This window comes from Rhinolophus sinicus, chromosome 3, assembly GCF_057876585.1.
Source record: "Rhinolophus sinicus isolate RSI-liver-muscle chromosome 3, RSI-T2T, whole genome shotgun sequence".
Taxonomy (NCBI): domain Eukaryota; kingdom Metazoa; phylum Chordata; class Mammalia; order Chiroptera; family Rhinolophidae; genus Rhinolophus; species Rhinolophus sinicus.
This window is the reverse complement of record NC_142503.1, coordinates 75043656-75069856: the sequence shown is the minus strand read 5'-3', so window position 1 is coordinate 75069856 and position 26201 is coordinate 75043656. Positions and strand designations below refer to the sequence as shown.

Sequence of the window (26201 nt, the reverse complement as noted above, 5' to 3'; positions counted from 1 at the left end):
TCACAAAGCCTTTGACACCCATTATCTTAATATAATTCTCAAATTAAGGCTGTGCAGTGTTTAGGGCAAAAATTATATTACTGTTTTACAAATGAGGAAATTGGATCATTGGGGTTAAGTGATTTGTCCAAAGTTCCGAGATTATTTAGTGCCAACATCCAAGCTAACACAAGGCTTAGAACGGGAGGAGAAAGGGAGATCAGTGAAGGTCAGCAATCATATTTTCAGGACCAAACCTTGGGCCATATGATGTGTGTGAATTCACATTAAATAAGGAACGTGAGTGAGGTTTCTGGAGATTACCTAATGTCGATCAATTAATACTAGTGTAGCAATTTGAATTTAGCCCTGTCTGACAATCAGATTTATGTTCTTTGACCTCCATCTGGACAGTGAGACAAAATTTCTGAAATTAGAACCGTCATAGAAAATCTAGTAAACATGCATGTTAACCATTATGCTGTGATCTTTTAAAGGGAGGATGTTATGGGCTGACAGTGAGTTTTTCAGTATTAACAGTTGCCCAGAGTTTATTTCTCCTTACCAGTTACTTCCCTGAGTTGCTTGCTATTCAGCTGCCAGCAAATAATGTGAATGTGTAGTCAGAGAAAAGGAACGAGCTATTACTCTTTTTATTTGGTGATGTCCCCAAGGATGCCAGTATCAAGTCAGAATAAAAGAAACAGTGGATGTAGTAGATCGTTGACAAAGGATCCTTTTCAATTTGATTCAATGCATTGGGGCATCACAATATTCTGATAAATTAAATATATAGCTATGTCATGTTATCATTTCTGACTTTTTAAAATGGGTTAAATATGAATGTTTCTCAGTAGTTTATATAATAAAGGTCATTTCTTTTTGGTTACTGACTACATGTATTGTGATCACCGGCCTTCAAATGGCCCTCAATGATTCTTACCTCGTGGTATTCATGCCTGTCTGTAGTCCCCTCTCACACTGAGTAGGGTGCCATGTATATCCAGGCGAGAGTATAAAAAAAAAAAAAAAATTGAAGTTTTGACTTGCTCCTTCTTGAGTCATTTGCTCTTCAGAAAGTCAACCACTATGTTGGGAAGATACTCAAGCAGTCCTATGGAGTTTTTCACATGGCAAGGAACAGAGTGCCTTCTGGCAATCACCAGCACTACCGTGCTAGACATGGAAGTACAGCACCTTGAAAGGAGATCCTCTAGCCCTAGTCAGCCCTAGTCAGGCCTTCACATGACTGCAGCTGACATCTTGACTGCATCCTCATGAAAGATGCTGAGCCAGAACCACCCTATAAAGTCACTCCTGAATCTCAACTCTATAACTTATAAATGTTTATTGCTGTTGTAGGCCACTACATTTTGAGGTAACTAATACATAACCAATACACATTAATACATAATGTATTTATGATTATCTTGCTAATCAAATTTTAAAATGCTTACATTTAGTTCTATTGTATTGATAGAAGCATGTCAGAAACCCAAGGAAATTTCAAGATCTTTCTTGTCCATCCCCTTAATTCGGAGATGAGTTAACTAGTATGGACTACAACTGTGCAACTCGGTGGTAGAAGAGCAGGTACCACATGTCAGTTCTCCTCATTCTCAATCCAAGACTCTCCAGTTTGAGGAGTTGTTCATTCTGGCTGCCCTATTTTTGCTCTGTAGTGGAAGATGTATGACAGCACGTCTATCACTGGTTCAGTAGTGCCACTAGAGCACACATTGCACTGAGATATTGTTAACCAGGGTAGAAATAAGAGATTTGCTAAATAAGTCAGATCTATCTTTTCCACAGATAAGCATGTACATTTCACTAAAATGTTGTCGTGGCAATTCTGATTTGGAGTTTGGAGACTATAGAAAATGCTTGTTTTAGCCAGCCTCCTTGAGAAATGTCTTTTAAATGTTGCAGTGTAGAGAAACCTCTTTCATAGCAAACTATTTGTTTCAACTCTTTTCATGTAAATCCTCCTCTTTTTCACGTATTAAACACTATTCTTTCAAAGTAATAAAGCATTTAATCTGCTTCACAGTTTTGCCTGTGGCCAGGTCTGGATTGGCTGTTTCCCTAATTACCTACTTTGATAACACTTTCCTAACTACAGTCAGTCCTAAGAGTTATCAACCCAGTTGCTGCCATTATTAAAGTTTAACAAGGAAATGAATGGTGGATGATTTTCCCAATACTCAGAACAAATTTTACCTGGTTAAATAACAGCAAATAAAACAGTTCTTCAATCGTACGCAGGCTAACACTTAGCCTGAAAGAAGCGTCAGCTCCCTGGAAAGAGTATCCTTAGGTTTGTTATCACTTCAGGCACCCACACAACACTATCCTTTCCTGTAGTTAGGGTAGAGAAATTCTCTTTGTTTTAAAGATCCTTTTATTTCCTTTTTCAATTACACTGGGAACTGAAAGTTGAAGTACTCCACTGTAATGAGCTGGGATAATAGGACACGTGGGCTAACAGCATCAGATGACGATATCATGAAATACCATTCAATGCTCTGCTGTTCTCTTGAGGAATTTTGTTTGACATGAGTGCCAGAAATACAGGCCCCCCAAAGATCTGTAAAAGGTAGTTCCCAAGGACTATTCCTTTTCGTATAACAGCTTTTCCTAAGTACTCCAAGCAGTCTTTTCCCTGAGTAGACTATCTGGTATGAGACTAGACCCATGAAGGCCCACTGACAGTAAGGTTATTACTTTTCTTTCATCCTCATTTAAAAAAAAATGCTACATTGATGGTAATAAAGACTTTCTTCTCCATTCATTACCAGACCTTCCTGACACCAAGGGACTAAGGGTAGGAGGGGGAAAAGGAAAGAATTAATGGAAAAAATTAATCTGCAAATTACCATAAAAGTTCTTACCTTGAAGTAGACCTTTATAAAAGAATTATCTGGAAGGAAGATATTGGCATGTTTTGTTATCAATATAATTTGAGCACATTTCAGGTACATAATAAACACAAAATGAAGACATTATGATCAGAGGTGTCCACCGACCTGGAGAATTGTTAGGAACAGTTGTGAGGCCATAATTTCCCAGCTTATCTCATTGGTACAGAATCAGCATCCACTGTTGCAAAAATGGTCTCCCCAGAAGCAATACCTGATCATCAAAGACCTCTCCAAAACTAAAAATTTATAAGGAATAATGTGTTCTTGGAGTTCTCTTCCTTATCTCTTTTTTAATCATTTGCTTATAGGCCATATAAAACTATATTTATGGGTCAGTTTAGAATTCTAAATAACTGAATACATGGTTGGATATGACTAAACTATTATCACTGGGGTTGGTCAATATGCAAAAGAATCGCTGAGGACCTACAAACCAATACTCTGATTCAGCAGAAGAGGGGCAGACAAATAGGAATCTACATTTAAATAAACTTCCCAGGTGATTTTAATTCCGGTGGTCTGCAAGTCACTTTGAGACCTTTTGACCATTAAGGAAATGGCTGGCATAGTGATGCTGTCAATACTGGAAATGGATGAGCTCATGGAATGTGTGCTGCCAGTACCTGTTAGCAGGATTTCAAATTCTCTGGCACCAGTTGAGAAACGGCACCACTGAAATAGCAGTCTTGCATGATGGAAAACCTCCGTCACATATGATCCTGAACTCATTACATTCACTCTGAAGTCTTCAGGTAAGTTCCAGGGAGAGAAATAACTGAATCTCGTTTAAGAATTATTTACAGCCATTTAAAATAAGAACAATGATGCTATTATTGTTCTTTTGTGGAGATTAGGATTTTCTAGAGAAATGAACCCTAAGTAATCCAGATTTGGAAAGCATGCACAGAGGGTTGTTGCAGCTGAGACTGGAAAATGAAGTGAACATCACACACTGACTAGTGGGTCTCCTAATTCCTTTCATACCATGCTCCCAGCACATATACCAACCTTCAAGCACATAAACACCTCCAAATAGAAGATTGCAGGAACACTAAGGAAAACTGAACCGTCCCAGAGAAAAGACCTATAGCTGCTGCCATTGGTGACCTTGCACTGAAAATGTCTTTTGTCACCTGAGTGACCTAACATTTCATTCAAGAAGTATTTATTTAACATTAATGAATACCAGACACTCCAAGTGTATTGCCAAAATCAAAATAAATATAAAAAACATACAAATAATTAGAACAGACATATAAAAACTTGCCCTCATGAAATCTGTGTTCTATAAAAGAGAGACAGAAAATACAATAAAAAAAAGTAAACAATAGCTCTGAAAGCTGTTGATAAGTGTGAGGGGGGAAAAGGCATAGTGAGGAGTAGAAAGTATGAGAATTGCTATTTTAAATATTTCCAGGGAAATTCTCACTGAAAGATGACCTTTGACTTAAGTAGTTTCAATAAATGCCTCGGTTCTCAGTCCAAAGATAGGAGAATTTCTCAGCAAAAGATAAATAAATGAGATACATTGTTCTAGTTTTCTTCTTCTTTGGAAGATAGGAGTAGGAAAAAAATGAAACATGGATAAATAAACATACAAGAAAATATTAGCAGACCAAACATGCTTTTATGAAGTTATTGCAAATGTCTTCAAGCAGTTAAAATACTTAGTTCGGGTCAAAAGCCAAACCTCAACTATTTATAATTTACTGTAGACAGACTATATACAAATATCATAAGTATGTCTCTCTAACTTAGAATTTAAGGTAGGGAATAGGAAAACAAATAAAAAGCAATTTTATATTAATCAAAGGCACAGTTTAGGATGAAGATTTAATCTCCATAAACCTTTATGCATCCAGTGATAGCACAAAAATAAATAAAAAGCTGATATGTGTTTATGGAGAACCTAAGGAGCACAAATAACATTTGATTCTGAATTGTAAAGAAGATAAGCAAGAATTTGGAGAATTTGAATAAAATTATTGACTTAAGATAGCTATCACGGGCTGGCCAGCTGGCTCAGGTGGTTGGAGGCCCGAGCTCCTAACGCCCAGGTCACCGATTCCATTCCTACATGAGTCAGTGAGCTGCGCCCTCTAAAGCTAAGAATGTGAACAACGGCTCTCCCTGGAGCTGGACTGCCATGAGCAACTAGAGGTCGGTGTGAGCTGCGATGGGCTTCTGTGTGCTACCATGTGCTGCCATGAGCAGCTGGTGGCCAGTGTGAGTGGCCAGTAGCCATCGGAAGTGGCGAGCAGCCAGCGAGAGACCGGCTGTGAACTACTGTGAGGGGCCGACCAATGACCGCTGACCGACTGCCTGGGAGGGGGGGAGTGCAAGGCTCATAACACCAGCATGGGCCAGGGAGCTGGGTCCTACACAACTAGACTGAGAAACAACGGCTTGAACTGGAGTGGGAGGGTGGGGAAGTAGAAGGGGGGAAAAAAAGCTATCACGTTAGATAATACGTACCTGTTAAATGCCTTTGAATATTTATAAAAATTGATTAAGTAGAAGGTAATTTTAAAAATCCAGATACATTTTATAAAGTTTCAGGAAATTGTGGCAGCAAAAAACAAAAACAACACTACACAATGAGAGAAAGATCTTTTGGAGGAGGGATTTTTAAAATTTACATTTTCCCATATCTTCTCTGATAAGCATTGAGGCCCATACTTGTTGCTATTATTTTTCTTCTTTCCACATTTAATTAAATATTTGGCTAGATCTCTTAAACATTGAAAAGAACTTGATCACTCTGAAGCAGGGCCCAGTTGGGACTCCTGTAGTAGAGGTCTGGCCACATCCTCGGCCTCGCCTTTCCTTGACCTAAAGCTTAGTAAGAGATCATTTCCCTGCAGCTTGAGCTCAAAATGTCCCCTGCCCCAGTTCCCTGTTTTAGAAAATTACCCTGAAACTTATAACTCATATCCCCATGCTTGCTGATCACAATCTTTATGGCCCAGGATTCTTTCCAGGTTACTGTCATGCTGCTCCTAGGTTGATAAGCGCATTGAAGAGCCACATCGCCAGAGGGAAGACTCCATGCAGACCCCATGGTACTGTCACGTATCCTCTAGAGGAACACCCAGATTTTCCTTAAAGTATCCCAGGCTGGTCTGAGAATGTTAAAGCACTTTTTGGAGGTGTTAACCCGATGCCTTCTCAGACCACCAGTGCTCTGATAATAAACACTTATTGTATGACTCCATTCCTGTGTTGGTCTATTGGCTGAGAAGTGCAGGCTGCACAAGCCCCAGACTTGTTTGGCCTCTGGTTTCAGCTCTACCACCTGTTGTTAATCCTCCAAATAGGCCACCCAACTGTATAGTCAGGGAGCATGGGTGGCTTCATTCAGTACTCTATAAATACAGGTGGAGGGCATTGGGGTTGGTAAGAAAATTTTGTTGGCAATTTTGCCCAGAAGTATTCTTAATTATAAAAAGAAAAGAATAAACGTGATACCATTTTATTTATCATGTAGCATACTTACATTATTTCTCTGACTTATTCAAAAATACTTTAAAGAAGATTTTAAAAGATACATACAATGTAACATGATAGCAAAAAGTAAAAGTAAAGTTAAGGTAGAGAAAGACAAAAAACAAGATGCCGTGGGGGGAATAAAATGGAAACCAGATTGAGAGTAAACAAGTACACAGGCTTCTTTCTTTACCAAAACCAAAGAAAGAAAACATCAATTAAAACTGAATTTTGAGAGACAGCTTTGATTCTTATGATGTATTTTATCTAAGTCGGCTATCTTTACAGGAAATAAACTTGAATATGGTGTTAAATCTATGTGTTTGAGCCTGTCTGGAAATCAATTTCCTGGTCCTTAAACAGAGTGCCTCAGGGAAAACAGGAGAAAAAATCACTAAAAACAATGTCTCAACAATATAACTTTGCATTGTGAAATACTTGGCTCCTTCAAAACACTTGTCTGGAAGATATGTTAATATATTTCTCAGACACTTTTTAGGACTTTTTTATATTGTTAAATATTACATATATTTAAAAATTCAATGTCCACTTCATTCTATCAATTTCTGTTTCTTTCCTTCCATTTCCAGAAAAGTGCTTCTATGTAAAAACTAATAATTTTTGCTCTATAAAATGTACATATTAAAGGTGCAAAATTACCATAGGTTTCCTGTTTTACTTTACTACGTAGACATTCTTGCATTTTGTTAATATATTTTTTCTGGATTATGAAAATAAGTGATGTAGTATTATGGTAATTTAAATATCTTTCTACTGTGGTCTAGAATATATAATTGATGATTGTAGTTCTCTGAGGTGATTTAATATGTGGAAATAGAGAATAATTAGAAGCAAACTAAATGGGGTCCCAAGTGTTTTAGTCTTATTTAGTAGGAAAGAGAGTATGTGAGAGGTACAAACAGTCTGCTTGCATTTGCAGACACTCCCATTAATAGAAATGCAGGCAAATAGGTCATGTCGTGATTCTTACAGAACATCTAATGAACGTAGTGTATATGCAGATACTATCCTATGTTGAGTAAAGATCCTCATATGGGGACCAAGGCTTCCCAGAGGGAAGAGAATTAGGTAGAGGAATGATCTACCTCTAGATCAGGGGTGTCCAAACTGCGGCCCGCAATCCATTTTTAATTGGCCCGCAGGAAATTCCAAAAATATATTCAGTTTACTTAAATAAACCAGGTGAGGCAATACATACTTCACCTCGAGTGAGTGGCCCGGCTGTTTGTGTATTTTACCGCATATGGCCCTTGGTGAAAAACGTTGAAAAAAGTTTGGACACCCCTGCTCTAGATCATTAGAATTAGGTAGAGGCAGACAACCTGCCAGGCACTGAACAAGGTAAATAAATTGATAGCGGCAACACAGCTGACACTGAGTGGTGTGTGTTGAACCAGCGTACCCGTGTGGCCCAAGTGTGTGCCAGTGGTATTGATATGGTGGTGAGTCTTCATGAGGCAGTCAGGGAGCACTCTATGGATTGGCTTTGCCTTGTCCCAAACTATGTGGAAGGGCTTCAAAACACAGATGTGGTTATAAGAAGATGGACATCTGAGACAAAAGAGAAAGGCAGTGTAGCACGATAGAAAGAACACTGAATTAGGTGCTGCCTTTTATCTGCACAACTTGAGTGGTTCAGGTGCCTCCTGAAGGGGAAAAAAAGGATCAAGGTTAAATGTTATCAGGAGCCTTGGATTGAAATAGTACTCTGAGGTCTGCGGTCAAAACCAGACAGTAGGGGCTCTACAGAGGAATTCATCGTAAAGGGAAGGGGAGTCTGGACAGATAATTAGAGCTAAGAAGTGCCTTAGAATGCTGGAGGCGGCTGATTCTACTACGGTGGGTAGTAGAGGCTTCACCTCTCAGGAGTCAGGTGCCCTAGCAAGATGTGGGTTTGGGGAACAATCTCTGAGCATGTGAAAATGAACTAAAACAGTGGTGACCTTAGAACCCAGGATCAAAGTTCAACATACAGAATAACCTCTTAACCTTATTGTTTTATTTCCATATGCTTTTCACTTACGAAAAAAAAAAATTTAGCACCCTAATAAAATTTGGACCAAGTGACTGATATAATAAGTAAAAATGTACATGACCCTCTTTATACTTGACAGTGATGAAAGGTCTTACTAATTATATCTAATGAGCAGAGACCTGCATAGATAATCCCTTGGTTTTCTTCCAGTTCTAAAATGTTATATTTTATTATGAAGATGAGAATAACTTCTCAACTAATTTGAACATTTGACCCACATATTCCTGAACAAGAACATCTTGATTTATTTTGTACTACTTGGCACAAAAGAGCCTTGAACACTGGAATATCAGGGCAATTAAAGAGCAAATGCTAACAGAATGATAGCTTGTTATTTGCTTCTTGATATATTGTACTTACTTGAAGTTTCACCTTTACCCTGGATTTCTCAATAGCAGTGCACATTCCTACCATGTTTGGGACATGCCTTGACAGTGACCAAGATGCTGATTTTCTGTAAATATTTATTCAAATTCAAAAAGAGAGAAGAAGAGATTCTTACTACACTATTTGCTTATTTATTACATTTATTTTATTTTATTTTAATATTTTAGTGGATAAGCATCATAATGGTGGAGGTTTTTTCTTGTTTTGTTCATTCGTACATAATCAGCACCCAGAACAGTATTTAGTCCCGAGTTATTCTGCAAAATTTCATATCCAAGATACATGTTCCAAACACAATCTAAATTCATTCGCAATATAATTTGAAATCCCTTGCCATTCCTCTCCCCATAAGAATCATAGTTAGCAGAAGGGAGAATAGAAAGGGAGGGAGCAGGGTCATAAAAGTGCATCCATGAGCACATTCTAGAAAAGTAGCATCTTAACTATAATATCCAAGGTAATAATACATTGATATGAGACTTTGCTGATCTTTCCTTCTGCAATGTCCAATCTCCCATTAACGCTATACACTGTATTTTTCATGTCACGCATTGTAGTTTTCACCTCTAGAAGTTGGATTTGAGTCTCCTTTATATCTATCACGTCTCAGTTTAACTTTTTGGACCTATTGAAGCATTTATAAAAATTTCTTTAACGTTCTTGCCTGCTCATTTTAACTTCTGTTATTTATAGATGAGTTTAATTTTTTTCTCCTCATCATGGGTTGTTTTCACTATTTCTTCATGTATGACAATCTTTGATTGCATGCCAACACATTGTGAGTGTTGCCTTATTGGATATTTTTTATTTCTATACATATTCCTGACGTTTGTTATGAAATGCAGTAAGTTACTTATAAACAATTTGATCCTTTCAAGTCTCTCTTTGAAGATTTGTTAGGTGAGATCACGGCAGCACATAGGCTTGGACCAGTTATTTTCCATTATTGAGATAAGACTCTTCTGAGTACCCTTCCCAATACCTAATGAATGGAGAATTTCCATGTCTGGCTGGGGGGAACAGGCAAACTTCCTGGCCCTCAGTGAGCACTAGGTACTCGTCTCTAATCTTTCAGATGCTTCTTTCCTCAGTCTTGGGTAGTTTTCTCACAGGCATGTGTTGGTCAGAACTCTGCCAAATACTCTAGGGGTGTCCTCTACAGATCTCAGGGTTTCTTTCTGTGTGTAATTCCCTTTACCTAGGTACTGTCCTGTAAACTCTACTGCTTTGGTCTCACTGGACTCTCAGCCTATCTCCTTAACTCAGATAGTTTGCTCACTCTGCTGGAGTCCCCTCCCTGTGCTGTGGTTAGGAAACACTTTCAAGCCAGTAAGCTGGGTTCACCTCATTTGTTTCCCTTCTTTTAGGATTACTGTCCTTCATTACCTTATGCCCAATATTATGAAAACCACTGTTCTATGTATTTTGTGGGTTATTTTCCCCCGTGTGTGTGTGTGTGTGTGTGTGTGTGTGTGTGTGTGTGTGTGTGTTGGGGTGGGGGAAGGTCATTTCAAGTAGGAAGGTAAATCCAGAACTTGTTACTCCATCTTGGCCAGAAACAAAAACTCTCAATCACAAATTTCAAGTACAAAATTGCCAAGCTGTCAAAATTGTGTGATTAACTTTTTAGCCTTCTTTCCATTGCTACAAAGCAGTCCTAGACAGAAAGCTAAAAACTGAAAGGAGATTTATCAAATGAGCATATTCCCTGACTTTCTGTTTCATTCTTCCATAATTGACAGTCGCTTAAAGTAAAAAAAAAGAGAGACTTGACTTAGTAATTAGAATGTTATCAGTCCAAGATGGTGAATAAATACTTCAGTCTTCATTCCAAATAAATACATACATACATAAATGAATGAATGAATGGAGATTTACCAGACTCTGTAACAGCCCTTATTTCTCATCTGTGTAATGAAATAGGCATTTGAATAGCTAAATTTAAAGTATTTTTCTTCTGATTGCTGGGAGCTTTGTATTTCTTCTGTACTTTAATTCTCATAATAATCCTTCAGTATAGACAGCATCATCCTTATTTCAGAAGTGTAGAACCTGAGACTCAAGAAAGTTAATTAGCTGTTATCCTCATCTGTAAACTATTATTCTTATGTCTAGGCACAAATAACTTGTACATAATAGTAATCAGTGAAACTTTATTAGTTGGTATTCTATAAACACTAGATGTCAAAAACATAGCTGTACTTAAAAAGTACTAGGCCAATTAGAAGATATTATCAAAGCTACAGCTAAAACAAAAAACATTTGTGAAAAGTTAATACTTTTGAATAACGGAAAGGAAGAAACAGAAAAAATTCAGATCAGCCCGACATTAATCTCTGGCATAATTCTCGTTGGTTTGTAAGATTTAGATAGGAATACAATTGCGATATTAAAAATACCCCATTGATTTTTTGGGGGTTAAGTGTACTTAATTTGTAGTTTGAGGGATGATATAGGTTTAGCATTTAAAAAAATTTTTGTTTCATTTTTTTATTTGTTTCTTTAGTCTTAATATGTTTTGACTTCAGTAAAGCATTTGACACCTTTCCCTTGACATTTACTGTATTTTGATTGCCATTATGGGGAAATGGAGATTCAGGTCTACAAAGTTAAAGGAACCTTTTTTTTTTTCTTTTTTAACAAAGAACATAGACAAATGACTTCATCAGCTTATAAAGATGTATATTTTGAAGGTAAATAATTCTGGCTTCTGTTTGATTGACGTATGTTCGGTAATTTAAATTAAGTCATAGGAAGCCTATGAAGGAGAATCATAAATACCAGAAACAAAACTCAAAACTTTAAGATCTCATATGCCTGAATGTTGAGATAAAACATCAACAAGAAATGCTTGATGGGAATAAAAGGTAAAGCCATTATTTAAGGTTAAAGTTACACGAATAATTTAGTAGTATAAAACCATAAAAATGTAACAATGCAATGACAGTGCTAAAACTAAACAAACCTTTCCCCTTACAACAAACTTTTTCAACCACACACAAACTTGTATTATGTATCTACATACAAGAGATGCATATAAAACAAAGAGACTCAGAAAACATTGAGAATGAAATAGCATATATTACTTGGCAGGAAAAATTTTCATTTGGACATATAATGATAAAGAGTACAATTCTCAATAAACAGCTTTCATGAATTTTTACACATTAAATAAAAATAGTATCAACAATTAGAAAGCAAAATTTTATTAGAGATATAGGGAAATAAAGAACTATAACAGCAGTAGACTTTAAGGTTTCTCAGCCTCTGACTGAAGGAGACAAAAGTAAGGATATAGATTATGTAACAAGCATAATTAACAAGGTGGCCTTAATGGGTATATATACAACTTTTTATGCTTACATCAGAATTTGCAACTTTCTTTCCATTGACCATGGGACACATGAAAAACTGACAATATATTAGTCTACCTAGAAAACCTTAATACATTTCAAAAAGTAGAAATGTATAATCCATTTTTTAACATCAGGAAAACTTCTTACTATTAAAAGCTTAACATGGTGCATCTTCTTGCACATTACTTTTACTTGATAGTAAGTAATTCAAATTATTATTTTTATATTAAACACCTATGGAAAAATAATACATAGAAAATAACACATAGAAAAATAAAATATATACACGATTTTTTAAAGATAAAGCTGAAAACTCAAAAAAACTGCATTTAGTGGGATGACTTTGAGTTGTCTCTTCTTTCCTCAGTCCTTATTCCTCCCTGCTTTTAGGAAAATCAGGCCAAACACCTTGAGAAAAATTGTGAGGGTATTTCTTTTTACAGTTTATTGAAATCTAGTCAGTGAATCCTTACTAAGATGAAGTAGTAGGCTTAAAGTGTCTTTCCCTTCCCCGCCTTTTGCACAGAAAATGAATGAATACTGGCCAAAGGAGTTTCTCTTATGTCATTTAAGGCCCTGGGCTACGTCTTTAAAGAAAGATTTTTGGAAAGAGGGCATGTCCTGATTCCATCAGGGCAAAGGAAACTGCCTTTTCAGCAGCACTCGGAAGGAGCTTTTCTGGATGAGTTTTGTCTTGTTTACTTTTGTATCCCCAGTAATTGGCTGAAGGCTTGACACAAAGTAGGTGCTCTGTAAATGCTTATTGGGTACAAAATATAAGTTTCCTCTTACCTGTTGGCAGATAAAATGGATTTAGGGACATTGATCCTCCCCTATTCTATTACTGCTCAGCACCACCCACAGGGCAGTGGTCAGGGATAAATTTCCACTAGGGACAAAGCTGATGTTTTTCTATCTGCTCTGTATTGGCCTGGGCGCTGAGGCTAGGGTGGCCCCTCCCACTGTTGGTCAGAGAATTCCAAGTGGAGGATGAGTGACAGGGTGCCTATGGCTCTAGCTTGAAGGAGAACGGATTTAACATCTATGGTTTACCTTTGCCTCCTTTGTCTCTTCCAGGTGTGAGGAAGTTCAACGGGAAAGAAGGAATGACTAGAGATGTGATTTAAGAAAAGGATGATCGGAAAGCATTCTGAAGCCACCTATCTCCAAATAATCTCTCTATGCAGGAGGGGCATATTCAATGGGCCTCAGGGATCAGAGGAGGTAAAGAACTGAAGAAAAGTGAAGTCCCTCAGAAAAGTGTGTAGGTGAAAATCAGCTACTAATGACATTAAAAAATATTTGAATTTGAGAATTATTTTATTAAGAAATGTATAGTGTCAATTACAAAGCAATATGTACATTTTTAAAAGTGCTTACAAAATAAATTAAAAATATATTCCATAAATTTAAAATATATATTATTTTAGCTTTAACAAAGGCACTTCTTCAGGATCTGCTTGCATACACCACTTGTCTGTTACATAATTTAAAAAAATACTTTCACAATATTTTGCATGGAAATTCTTTCAGATTGCTTCATTTTTGTGCACATCTTTGTGCTTTTATCTCCTTCTCTTGTAAATTTTTAATATGAGAACACCGGAAGTGTCAGTACAGGTGAAAGAAATGCCTGCCTTTTAAACAGAGGTTTATATGCTACGGAGTTCAATTATTTTTCCTTTTTCAAGGGATAAAATTCTCCTACTGCATTTTTAGATTCTTCCCTTGAATAAGGCTTATATAATTCCAGCTGAGAATTACTGTCACAAATCCAGTGGCCCAGACATCAATGCTACACAAGTCTCCCCCAACATCTGAGGGACAGTACCTCTCTTATAAAACAACATTAAACAATAACAGCTTACAAAAATAAGTTATGAAATCTGTCTATAATTAAAAAATAACTATCAGTGATTTTTTTGTATGTCACAGTTAGAGTTAGCATTCCATCTACCTAATAAAGATGATTGATTTTGCTGCTATGAAATACGACTTCAATGAAGGTTTTTGTTTCTATTAAAGCGAGTGAAACGACGCCACAGCCCTATTAATTTTGAGACGATTTTCTGGCATTCATTTTTTACGTCTTCTCTTTCCTTTCCTTTCTTCATTGCCAGGGTATTATTATTTATCTGTGGAATAGGAGAATTAACAATCAAAATTAATTATCACTATTGTTAACAAGTATTGAGTGGCAGGTTATAGTGTCTTCTCTATGGAAATTCATCTCTCACTGTGTCCCCAAAACACCTGCTTACTGTCTGCTCCTATGTGCTTTCTCCAGAGAAATATCTTCCCGTCTTTCCACCCACCTACTCTTGCTCCAAGGCCAACTCCACCTCCTTCACAAGGGCTCTGCTAATTGCTCAGACTTTTCTTTTGGAAACCCTTCTAGTGTTTCATAGTGTGTTTCATTTAACTTGGCTCTCACTTATATACTGTTTTTATTATTGCATCATGGGGATTCCCCATAGTAATGAGCACAATGTTTTATACATAAGAAACACTGAATATTTATTGGATGATTAAATAAATGAATATGTTGATGATTTCATGATCTCCCTGACAAGACCATAACTTCCTCAAGAACAAGACATATCTATGCCTCTTGATTGCTATAACACAGTAAATCTATTATTTAGACCCAAAGTGCCCCCACCTTCTGTCCTTTTCACCACCTAAATGTGCTACAGACACCTGAAGGCTTTTCTGAAAAGGAGCCTAAAGTTAAAAAAAAAAGACTGCAATAATCTTTTGGTGTATTCCTCTTCCTAAATTACTTTTGAATAGTGACAGACTGGGCCTCCTAGACACATGTTATTCAGATCAATAAGGTTCACCAGGTTAGTACACAAAAATCTTACAATCTAAAATTTGCTAAATCATAATTCAATATTATTGGTCTTAGGCTCTCCCTTTGGGCTTTGGAGAGGGGTGAAATAAATTACTCCAGACTCTCCCTTTCTTACTGTCTCGAACTTGATTTAGTCTGTCCTCTATACTCTTCTTATATGGATGAATTCACTGTGGCCATCTGTAGATTTGCTCGAGTCTCCTTGATGGAAGGCATAGAATTAAACAGGTTTTTCACATGGCTGCCTGGTACTGAGTACCCAACTCAAGCTCAACTCGGATCCAACCTAGGGCTTCAATCTTTAGTCCCTAAAAAACTGACAGCCTTGGCCATCCAGACACTCAAGTGTGCAGATCGACTGACAAAGTCCATTGGTTAATAGATAGCAATCATACATATCTGCACTTGTGTCTCTTTGTCTTTTTAAAATTTGTCATCAGGAAGATAAATTCCCTGCTTTACTCGCATGCTGAAATAAATGCTTACTGAGTACTAGTTACATGCCAGGCACCATTCCAAGTGCTTTTACAAATACTGACTCATTTAATCCTTATAAACACTCTGTGTGGGATTTGCTAATATGATCCTCATTTTGCAGATGAAACAGCACATGGAGGCTAAGTTACTTATCCAAGTTTTCACGGTTAGAAATTATAGGGCTAAGATTTAAAGTCAGGCAAAACTGTCACCAACTTCCTGCTCCTAAATCTCCACCACTGTTTCCATATATAAAGTTACACATTCATGCTAATGCATATAACTGCATATGCAAAAATCCATTATATAAAGAGACAGAAATACAAGCAATTAAGCAAACATGGGGTAAAGATTTAATGTATAATATAACATTTTAGAAGGAACACACAATTATTAAGTGATAAGCTGAACTAATGCTGTTCAATTTTGTAATGGATAAGAATCTCATAAGGAGCCCATCAACAGGGATTGTGATTTTGAAGGTCCAGGTTCCGTCCCTGGGAATTGGTAGTTTGGCTAATCACCCTCGCATGCTCAGGCAGCCAGGCCATTCTGATGTAGGAGGTGTACTTATCATACCATGAAACACTGGACTAAGGTTTAGAACAATAAGTCTGCGAAAAGAATCAGAACCCTAGAAATAGGTGGGTTTGGGTCGAGGTGTCAACGTGGGACCAATTGACAATCTACAGCGTTTACCCATTATATTTGCTCTTCAAAAGATGGAACCTGAATAAAAATCACAAGGACTTCTGCACTGCATGAAAACCCCACTTTGAGTCAAGGTTAGCTCCAAGATATTAAAAGCGAGAGTGCGTTGCTTCAGCTTACCTGAATTCCGGAGTAGCCTGGGCACCGGTGAGTGAGCGTCGCTTTAGTTTTTATTGCAAAGATTTCCTCGGCGAGTGACTGGCAGCCGTGGGTGGGATGGAAGGTAAGGTGCTCGATTTTAGTGAGGCAATCTGGCTGCTCACAGGCGGCGAATTTTACCAGAAAAGGAAGAAACGGCGGGGGTGGGGGTGGGGAACAGAAAGAGAAAAGAGAGAGTTGATCAGAAATCATTGTAAGGGTCAGCGGGGGTGGGGCTGGGGGACGAATGGGGGACCCAACTAATGGGAGTAAGCAGAAGGAGTCTCGGGTGAGGAGAGGTTGAAAGACCCCACGGAGGGAAGGGAAGGGGGGGCGTCGCAAGAGTAGCAGAGGACGCGGCAGGAGAGAGGACCCGCAGCGCTGCTCGCTCCGCCCAAGACTCGGGACCCAGGCGACTGCTAAGAAGCGGCGCGGTGCGCTGAGGCACCGCACCCCCCCGAATGTGGGGTGTGTGCCACTGACGTCATGCCGTGATCCCAGTTCCGGATTTGCCTTCCCTCCCAAGGGGTGGGATACAAAGTAGCCTCTTCCGGAATCCCGCTCAGTCTCGAGAGAGACTTTCTCGCTCTAAATTGGAACAGAAGTGGAGTCCCAAGCTGGGCAACCGCCCAGAGGTTCCGACAGCCAAGTGGTCTCTACTCGGTCGGCGTCTCCTGGGAGCCCAGCCACCGCCTGGGGTTCTACACACAGCAGGGCACCCCCTCCCCTGGAGAAAGCCAGCCGCACTGACCACTTACTACTCACCTGGTCGTCACAGAAAAGGCAGTCGTGGCCCTTGGTACTTTGGGCCTGGAAGAAAGAAAAAAAGTTTACGACGAGAAGGGTAAAGACTTAAGTTCACAGGAGAAATCACCCTACTGCTCTCCCCACCCCCACCCCACGCTCCGTTGTTCCCACGTTTTAAAGATGCTCTGAAAGACGCTTCCACTTAGGCACTTGTTTCCTATGCATCTGTTCTTGTCATTGACAAGATAGTGAAACATTTAGACTCTTCAGATAGTTAGTGCCCGCTAGTGTTCGAAACTGGATATGGAAAGATCCTGGTCCTGGAGGGACATTTCCCCTCCCACACCCCAAAGTGGGCTCATCTGTACCACAGGGCTGCACATTTGAGCAATATGCAATTTTCGAATGCCCACATCTGCCCTATAGCCATTCATGCATTTCATACTTGCATGCTCTATCCAGAAATTAGAATAATCAGGAAAATGATCACTACTGCATTTTAAACAGTCTGAAGGGAAGCTTACCCCATAACAGCACCATAAGGCACCTAGTACAGGAGAAAGACCTCAAGTGCACCTTCATCCCCGGGGGATCTTCTCACTGGTTAGGGATTAGCTCACAAGAATTCCCTCTCTTTCGCTCCTCTGTTTTTTTTTGTTTTGTTTTGTTTTTTCTCTCAAGCCTGTCTTTTCAGCTGCACTGGTGGAGCAGCACATCAGCAGAGGCTGGACCCCCTTGATGGATGGGGTGTTAGCTATCAGCATCTGCTCCTCATCAGCATCTGCACACTTCCTGTGTGCCAATTTCTAGGTAGTCACTTTAGAAGCTGATGTGTTTCAATATCACTTGTAAACATTTTTAGCAAAATGCTGGGCCATATTTTTCCCCCCAATTATTTTTCTTTCCTTGAAAGTAAAATTGTGGTTTGCATGTGTGTTTCTGTGTGTCTACTCTTCTGAGGAAAACACATTAAAAAAAAACATGTTTCTTTACTTACCCCAATCATATATGAGTTCAGGTCTATCAAAATGACTTCCCGATACTCCATTTTAATCTTCTCAAAGTCACAGTCAGTGAAATTGTAGGTTAGCACCAGCCTTAACAGTTGCCAGATGAAGATCTCCCTGAAAAAACCTGACAGAACAAATAGTAAGGCATCATCAGATGTACTTGGAAACCCAATTCCACCCAAGTTTCACACTAAGTTCTTTCCACCCACACTGAATTGCCTCTAGATCTGCAAGGCCTGCCTTAGCACCCAAGTGCCTCTCATTCCCAGTGCACAGAAACCCATATTCACCCATGCTGTTGCCTGATATTGGAGTGTCCCTGATGCTCCAGAGCTTTCTGGCTCCACATATATAACACCTAAACGCCTACGGGCTCTTTTCTTCTAGGCCAATGATTTTCCTTGATGTCATTCGTTTCCTTTATAGAATTCTGAATTGATGACATGAAAGAAAAAAAAATAGGACTAGCCAAATCTATGGAATTTTAACATTATTAAAATTATCAGGAATTTCCTTCACCTTCTTCCTCTGATCTTTGCCCTAAACCCTTGATATGTGCCTGAATGTGCTTTGAGAAAGAGATACCCACATCTTTCTCCTACAGGGCCATTTTCATGCCCAAGCATGAAAATACTTGGGCATGAAAAAACACCCCAAAGCAGCAGCCGCTGTAAGGACTAAGTACCACTGCACCCTGAGCATTTTCTTTGGCCACTTTCAACTAGTGCTTTCTCTCCTCTGTGTCTACTGAGAAAACTCAGGTGCTTACTTAACGGGATGCTTTGGAGGGTGGGTGCAGCCTGAGGTTTGGACAGTTTCCAGGTGAAGGCATTAAACGTGCAGTAGTGACCAGAATCTTAGGGGCAGGGACGTTAAGAAATTGAAATGAATGGACAAGGATCTGATGGGCCTCACCCTCCAAAATCTTATTCAAGAAAGAAGTGCCTACTGTTGGGTCACTTGGGAGCGGTCTCCTCTAGGAGGTGTTCTATAGGTGTCAAGAACCTTTAAAACCACAAAGTCCAGCGCCCAGACACTTTCACAGTCCCACTCTTCGACTCGGCATAACAGCGAGAATGCCAGACTCCAGCAGCTGGGCCCGCAGGCACCCGGCGGTGCGCGCTCTGGGAAGGTGCTGTCCAGCGCGCAATTCCCGGAGGCGCGCACGATTCAAGAGACCTGCGTCCCACGTTGCGCAGCCTAGACAATTTCGGTCGCCTGAGGCTCACTCTAGGGGCTCAGTACCGACACTAGTTTTAGGGACAGATGAGACAACGAGATGGCCGGCTCGGATTTGTACTCGCAAACCCTTGTTAGCCCAGAAAAAAGGGAGTTTAAACGCAGCGAAGTGAGTCAGGGAGAGCGCCTGAGAGGATGCCTAGACGCCTCTGGGCTCTGGCAACGCCAACAGAGGGTTGAATGGGCCGAAGGCCGACGCCCATCAGGCTGCTGGGGGATAAACCCCGCTCCGCCCGACCTTGGCCTGCGCCGCCCTGCGCGCCCCAGACGCCCAGCTCCCCTCTTCCTCCCTCCCCCACCCCCCTTGCATGTTAGAGCCTGCAAAGCCCTGGTCCTTGGGAAGTTCCTAGGAGTCATCGCCTGAGCCGCCGAGGCAGGGCGCCCCACGTGAGTCCCAGCAAATGTCACAGGCCATACGGCGCCTGGGAACTACAGGAGGGGGTGGTAAGGGAAACGGGGGGAGGGGGAGGACACAGACTCCGGGGTGAGGACTGGAGCCAGAAGTGAACTCTTTTCACAGAAGTCTTTCAACAGCTGTACCAATACAGCTGGACCCAGTTCGCTGGTAAGTCCTGAGGATAAAGGTTGTGGCTCTATCGGAGTGTGGAAAAGGCGCTGATTCACCGCTGACTTCAAAGATGGACTTTTCTGGAACCCGCCAAGTTTAGAGTTTAATGTCATAGCAGCATCCTTTGGAAAAGAAGTCCCCGCCTCCCACCTCCACCCATTACCAACTTTTCAGTGTGTTGTGAGATGATGCCAAAGCCTGATTCATCTGCTGTGACATCAGAGTTGTTCTTGGTCGGCAGCTGGACTTTGGATAGGCAGACAGGAGCTAGAGACATAGATCTCTTCACTGGGGTGAGATATGCTGATGGGGAAAGAGAGAAGAACATAGCCCTCCCTGAAGTTCTACTTGCGGTATTATAGGTTGTAACCAAGCTGCCTCCTTTCCTTTGTTTCTTCTGTTAGAACATTACATTTATTTTAATCTCTGTAGAAATGAGGCAGGCAGGATGCTTCCTCCTCAGGCGTCCTACAGGATGACTCTTTGCCTGTTAAACATTTGGCTAGACATTTGTCCTGGGGGCCTCAATTTCCCTACCTGTCATTATATGACCGCTTAGACCAGTTCAATCTTATCACTCTTCTGCTCAAAAACTCTTGGACTCCCAGTTGCCTCGACATTTATAGCCATCCCTCACCACTTGGCTGCAAACTGTTTCCAGCCTTATTGCCATTCTCTTAGGCTTCTGCCAAATAGGATTTGAAATTAACATGCTCTAAACGTGCCCTAAGCTTTCTTCTTCCCAGCCTCACATGCTCAGGTGTTGGCATTCTCCTGTCACTCAATGTTCATTTCACTGACCATGTCCTCTAAAAGTGGTCTCCTACCTGGCTGTGACCTCATTTTACCTTTAAGCCATATTTATTTTGGGCTTCCCTCTTATGACCTCCATTCTTTATGTAACATTTTAATAATATTTTACAACTTTATCTATTTGTTAGACTGTGAGTTCCCTTAGAAGCAGGAAATGTTTTATAATAATTGGTTTGTTCAATATTGATTTACTTTTTCTAAAAACATTTGAAGTGACTTTCAATAATTTCATTAGTGCCAGAAGATAAAAAAAAAAGTCAAGATGAGGCAAAATAAAGTACGAGGAATAAAGGAGGTGAGGATCATTATTACAAGGAATGCCATAGAAAAACCTTTGTTAAGAACTAGAGAATTAAGACAAACTCAAAAGTGAGTTGTGATCTTCCAAACAATAACTGCAAAGGATAGAATATGATGAACTCTACAAGTTCATTAGAGGAAGCCAAGTTTTCTTAAAACTGTGGTCATTATCATAGTCACCATAGGGCTCAGTCTTATGTGCTGCATATAATAGATACTCAGTAAATCCTCAATTGGTTGAAGTAAGTTAACTTTCTTTTAAGACCATTGCCAGGTAGCAAGTCATGTCCTATTAAGAGAATCTCTCTATAAAGATATCCTTTTTTAGCTTTTTGCTGCCATCCTCCTGCAATCCACTTATGCCTTACCTGGGGCAACCATTCAGGTGAGGGCATCTCTGAAAATCACTGATGTGCTGAAGAGCTTCCTGTTTTACCTTCCCATTTGTTCAAATGCTAAAGGTGTGAACAGTATCTACATGTGTAGTTTGGGAAATACTAGGTTAGGTCAAGAATGGTGCTTTCCTTATGGTAGGAAACAGAAGTGAGATCATTTGTGTCACTCTGTGATTACTCAGAGAGCTTAGGCAATACTCTCATGCATGCGATAGCCCAGAAAAATGATCTACCATACAACTGTCTTTTTTCCTATCCTAACTAGAATGATCTGCCATTCATTTATTTCCTTAATATCTTTATTTCTTGTAAAATAGTGGTTCACTTTCTTGTTTTGCATTCTTCCCTCCCCCCTTTAGATTTACTTCTTTCCTCCTCTTCTTTTAACTGTCCTGAATATTTAAATTAGTCTAGTCCTCATGCAAAACTCAATTTGTGTTTGAAGATGTAGATTCAATTTGTCAGGAAAAAAAGGATTCTTATATTTCTTTTTCAACTTATTAAATCATAGAGTTATTGGGTTTAAAAAATGGAAGACATATCAGATAGGTTTTTGATGAAATGGGCGAGATCTCCTTCTTGAAGAAAAGTGGATGACACCACACCAACCTTCTCTTGGTAATATTTTAGGAAGTGTAACAAAGGACTTTCCCCAGCAGATGTGTGTGATGTGTGTGTGTGTGTGTGTGTGTGTGTGTGTGTGTGTGTTTTGTGGGGGTGGGGGGAGGAGGCTGGAAGTAAAATGATTGCTCTAGATCCTCTAGGATGCTGGTCATAGTATCACTCCACCTCTTGGCTTTCATATCCATCCAGAAAGGAAGGGCCACACTTTGCAGAGGTGAACTTCTTTCTTTCTTGATATTCTACCTTCATTGTTCATACTCAGGTATAGTAATGACATAATGTGAAGTGGTCAGTGTGTGGTTTGTGATGACAGTACAGCACATATCCATTTTGCCCATTAATTTTGCATTATACATTTGTACTCAAGCAGCCTTGCTATCGGTCTGAACTGTTGATTGGTTTTACCAAACTCTATACTTCTAAGATTCTTTGGGGACATTTGTAGATCAGAAAGTAAAGTGAGGGAGTCTCCTATGACAAATGAGAAAAAAAGAAATCATCCCTTTTATTTTTATTCCCAGGTTGGTGATACCTGCATAATCAGCCTATGGCTGAGAAATATTGCCAGATATTTTTGAATTAGGGAGTGAAGGAGGCTAAATACATGCATGAGAACCTAGTGCTTTGCTTATTCCCCTGTAAAAAACAGAAATGAAAAACAAACAAAAACAAAAAACAAAAAAACAAAACAAAGCAGTCTTACCCTCGGTCAATTGGAGGCAAAAGATCTTGCTTCCTTTTTTGTTTTCATACAATCTAATAGGACATGAATAGGGAGAAGATTGTTCAAGAAGAAGGTAGGAGTTGAGCTTTCTTAGAATGCATCAAGAGAGTTATAGAAGAGATCAGAGCTGAAGGATAGTTCCAATTTTGGATACCTTTGCAAAGTTATTTACTGTGGTGGATATCTTCCATTTTCCCCTCCAGATATACTCTCCACCCTTCCCTATCCTGCTTTGTACCCAGGGAAGCTGACCCATAACGACTGCATCAAAGGCTCTCTTGACCTCCAGTTTCTGGTTGGCTTCAGCCAATGGGAGATATTGGCAAGAGTTTGGAAGGATGAAGGACAATGAGGTAGAAATTTTAATTTACCCACTCCTTTTGTGTTAGTTTATCACAGCTTTGATGATTTTCTTTCCTGAGGGTCCCAGCCCACTAGTTGACCTTTTTTCATCTTGCTGCATTCTAGGTTCTGGTAACCATTTCCTTTCTTTGTCTTTTTAGTTGTAATGGTGATAACAGCTTCTTATTCTTGCTAGCCAGAGAGTACTGCTCTATTCTAAATGTTACAACTTGGCTGGGCCAGGCCCAGTTTACACCTATTGTCTTGGCAAAATTTACTGATGAAGCTTTCTTTCACCCTCAAAAGTGGCACAATTTAAACAATAAAAATTTTGTGATTATTGTTGATTTCCCTACTGATCCCTTTGTAAATAGTTTCTGTATTAAGCTCTCCTACAATTACTTAGTTTGAGTGTACCATCTGTTTCCTGTGAGCCACCTGACTGACAGTTACTTAGAGTCGTCACCAATATGGCATCACTTAAAACCATCAGCTAACATTCCTTTCCTTACCTTTTGTGTCTACCTTGTGGCATCAAACTAGCTCTATAACTTCTACAAAAGAAATGGTGGCTCTTGATATATAATTAAATTCTAATCTTTAGAAAATGTTTCCTGCTCTTAATTGTGAAAGATAAGAAATTCTGCAGTTTTCCTTCTTTTGTCAAATGACATCTCTTTGTAGTAAAATCGTCAGCCTGGATTTGCCAGAAAGCTACACACCTACTTGACTCTTGTGAAACTTGCTTCATACTTTAATCCTCATTGTTTACATATGAAATTGTCTTAAGAAAAGTTAGTGTTATGTGAGTCAGATTGTAGCCATTAGCTGTTTGTCATCTGGTATGTTTGAGGTTCTCTATCTCCGCTATGGTGAGTCCCACTCTTATCAGTAATGATAGCAGGGTTAAGTAAACACCCTACGTATTTCCTGTTCCAAACATACTAAATACCTAACAATCACTTTATAATCATGCCTCATTAAGGTCTACTTTCTTCCCATAGAGCCAGTCAGGGTTTCTGAGAATGGGCTGCCTGAGGATTCCAGACTCATGGTTGTGGTGGAGAGAGGAAGAAACAGAAAAGGAGGAGACTGTGGAAAGTTGAGGAAGATACATAGACTGCAAAGAAATATGGCATCTAAGAATTTGACCTGGGGCCTCTCCTCAGATGGGACCATCACCTAGAAAAGATGTTGGGAGTTTGGACCAAGTGATCAGCAAACTATATAGCTTGTAGTGAGAATTCTGTCCACCTGCCTGTGTTTTTGTAAATTAAGCTTATTGGAACACAGCCATAACCATTTGTTTACAGCATTGTCTCTAGTTCTTTTTGTGTTGCAAAGACAGTTGAATAGCGGAGACAAAAACCATCTGGTCTGAAAAACTTAAAATATTTGGTGTCTTCTACAGAAAAAGTTTACAGACCTCTGGTTTAGAGGATCATACCACTTAGCTTTATTATGGGTTTGGTTGTTGACTCTCTATATTGTTTACAATTATTTTATCAAAAAGATTATCAACAGTGGGCAAGGGTCCTGTAGCCCCAAATCAGTTATTTCTCCCTGAATATATATAGTCTTTCAGTCAAGAGAATTTTTCCTCCTTTTGTTCCAACTTCTACATGTGTTCATCAAAATTTGTAGTATAAACTCCTAATTCACATTAAGTCCTGAGGAATATTGATTCATTATACTCACAAGTTCTCAGGTTCTTTCTCATGTACTCCTAACAGTTTTAAAGGTTCAAATCTTTTTTAGAGAACAGTTGTTGCGAAATACATTTGAAAATAAGAGACAGAATCTTAAAAAAAAAATAACAAAGTAATTCATACTTTGTTATTTAACAAAACCAGGAAAGAATCTCGATAACTCTGTATCTCAGAGAACATAGCCTACTCTTACCTGTTTGAAAGAAGAGATTTATAGAATTGTATTGTGGGTGTTATTCCTCCTGGAAGAATGTGCCCATTTATAACTTCAGTGTAGTTTAATTCAATGAACAATACTTGCTTTTCCCCTAAATCCCTAAACTTCTCTGATACAAGGAGTTGAATTACTTTTCCCATGTATACTCATATTATTGTAGAATCAGAGATTTTTTATTGGTGACTTAATTCTTTAAGGGATTTCTTCTAGAGAACAATAGTTTTTTAATAATCTTGGTAACTTCAGACCTAGATACGTTTTGATTCATATTATAATGCTTATAGCTGCATTTATATTGATATTATAATGCTCTTCTGTTTAGGGCTTAACATATTCTCATTATATTTTAATATTTATTTACTCATTATATTATAATATTTAATATACATTTAATATTTATTATTAAGCAACTATTAGTTGCAAAGATTCAAATAATGCCCTATGGTATTTTGTTTTATAAATGAATGATTTTTAAAAAGAAACATAAGAGTTAATAATGGCAATTATTATTTAATTAAATTGCAATTAAAATAATTAAAATCATTAATTTAAAAGTAATTAAAATTAAAATAGAGTGGGTCAATTAATAGTCAGTTAGTATGAGAATCTAGAGATGAGGGCATATGGTCCTGACTTTGACCCAGGATGATTTGTTTACACATTCTGTTTTCTCTTTGTGCCTCATTGGGATGATTTAAAGAGAAGTTAGTGTACAAAGATCCTAGAGTTATGCGCAGAGGCCCAGTTTCCTTTCATCTCCAGATAAACGACCCACCACTAGGTGTCTCAGTAGGAATGTGCAGACTCACCCACCTGAGAAACTAGTCCTGAGCAATATGTACTCAGCCGCCTAGGACATTTTTATCTCCTTTTGCAAAGGACTCGGAGTAACAATCTTCATAAGTCATTATTTTTCAGTTGCAGAGTGAGGCTAACTATCAATCTTCTGCTCCGGCTGCTATAACATAATACCATAAAACTGGGTGGTTTCAACAGCAGACATTGATTTCTCACAGTTCTGAAGGCTTGGGGGTCCATGATCAAGGTGCTGGTGGGAGCTCTCTTCCTGGTTTGCAGATGACTGCACATAGAAGAGAGAGGTCGTCTCTGTGGTGTCGCTTCTTAGGACACTAGGGTTAGGACAC

General features: G+C 39.1%; 1 protein-coding gene across 1 annotated transcript; it reads right to left on the bottom strand.

Moving 5' to 3' along the window:
* Nucleotides 1–11890: 11890 nt before the first annotated feature.
* On the bottom strand, nucleotides 11891–18419 carry TSLP (thymic stromal lymphopoietin). The gene is made up of 5 exons (XM_074329201.2): nucleotides 18335–18419; nucleotides 18113–18249; nucleotides 17134–17178; nucleotides 16351–16956; nucleotides 11891–14320 (listed from the first exon to the last, which is right to left on the bottom strand). The coding sequence occupies exons 1-5, from the start codon at nucleotides 18417–18419 to the stop codon at nucleotides 14183–14185; spliced, it is 1011 nt and encodes a 336-aa protein (XP_074185302.1). The 3' UTR covers nucleotides 11891–14182.
* Between the last annotated feature and the right edge of the window lie 7782 nt (nucleotides 18420–26201).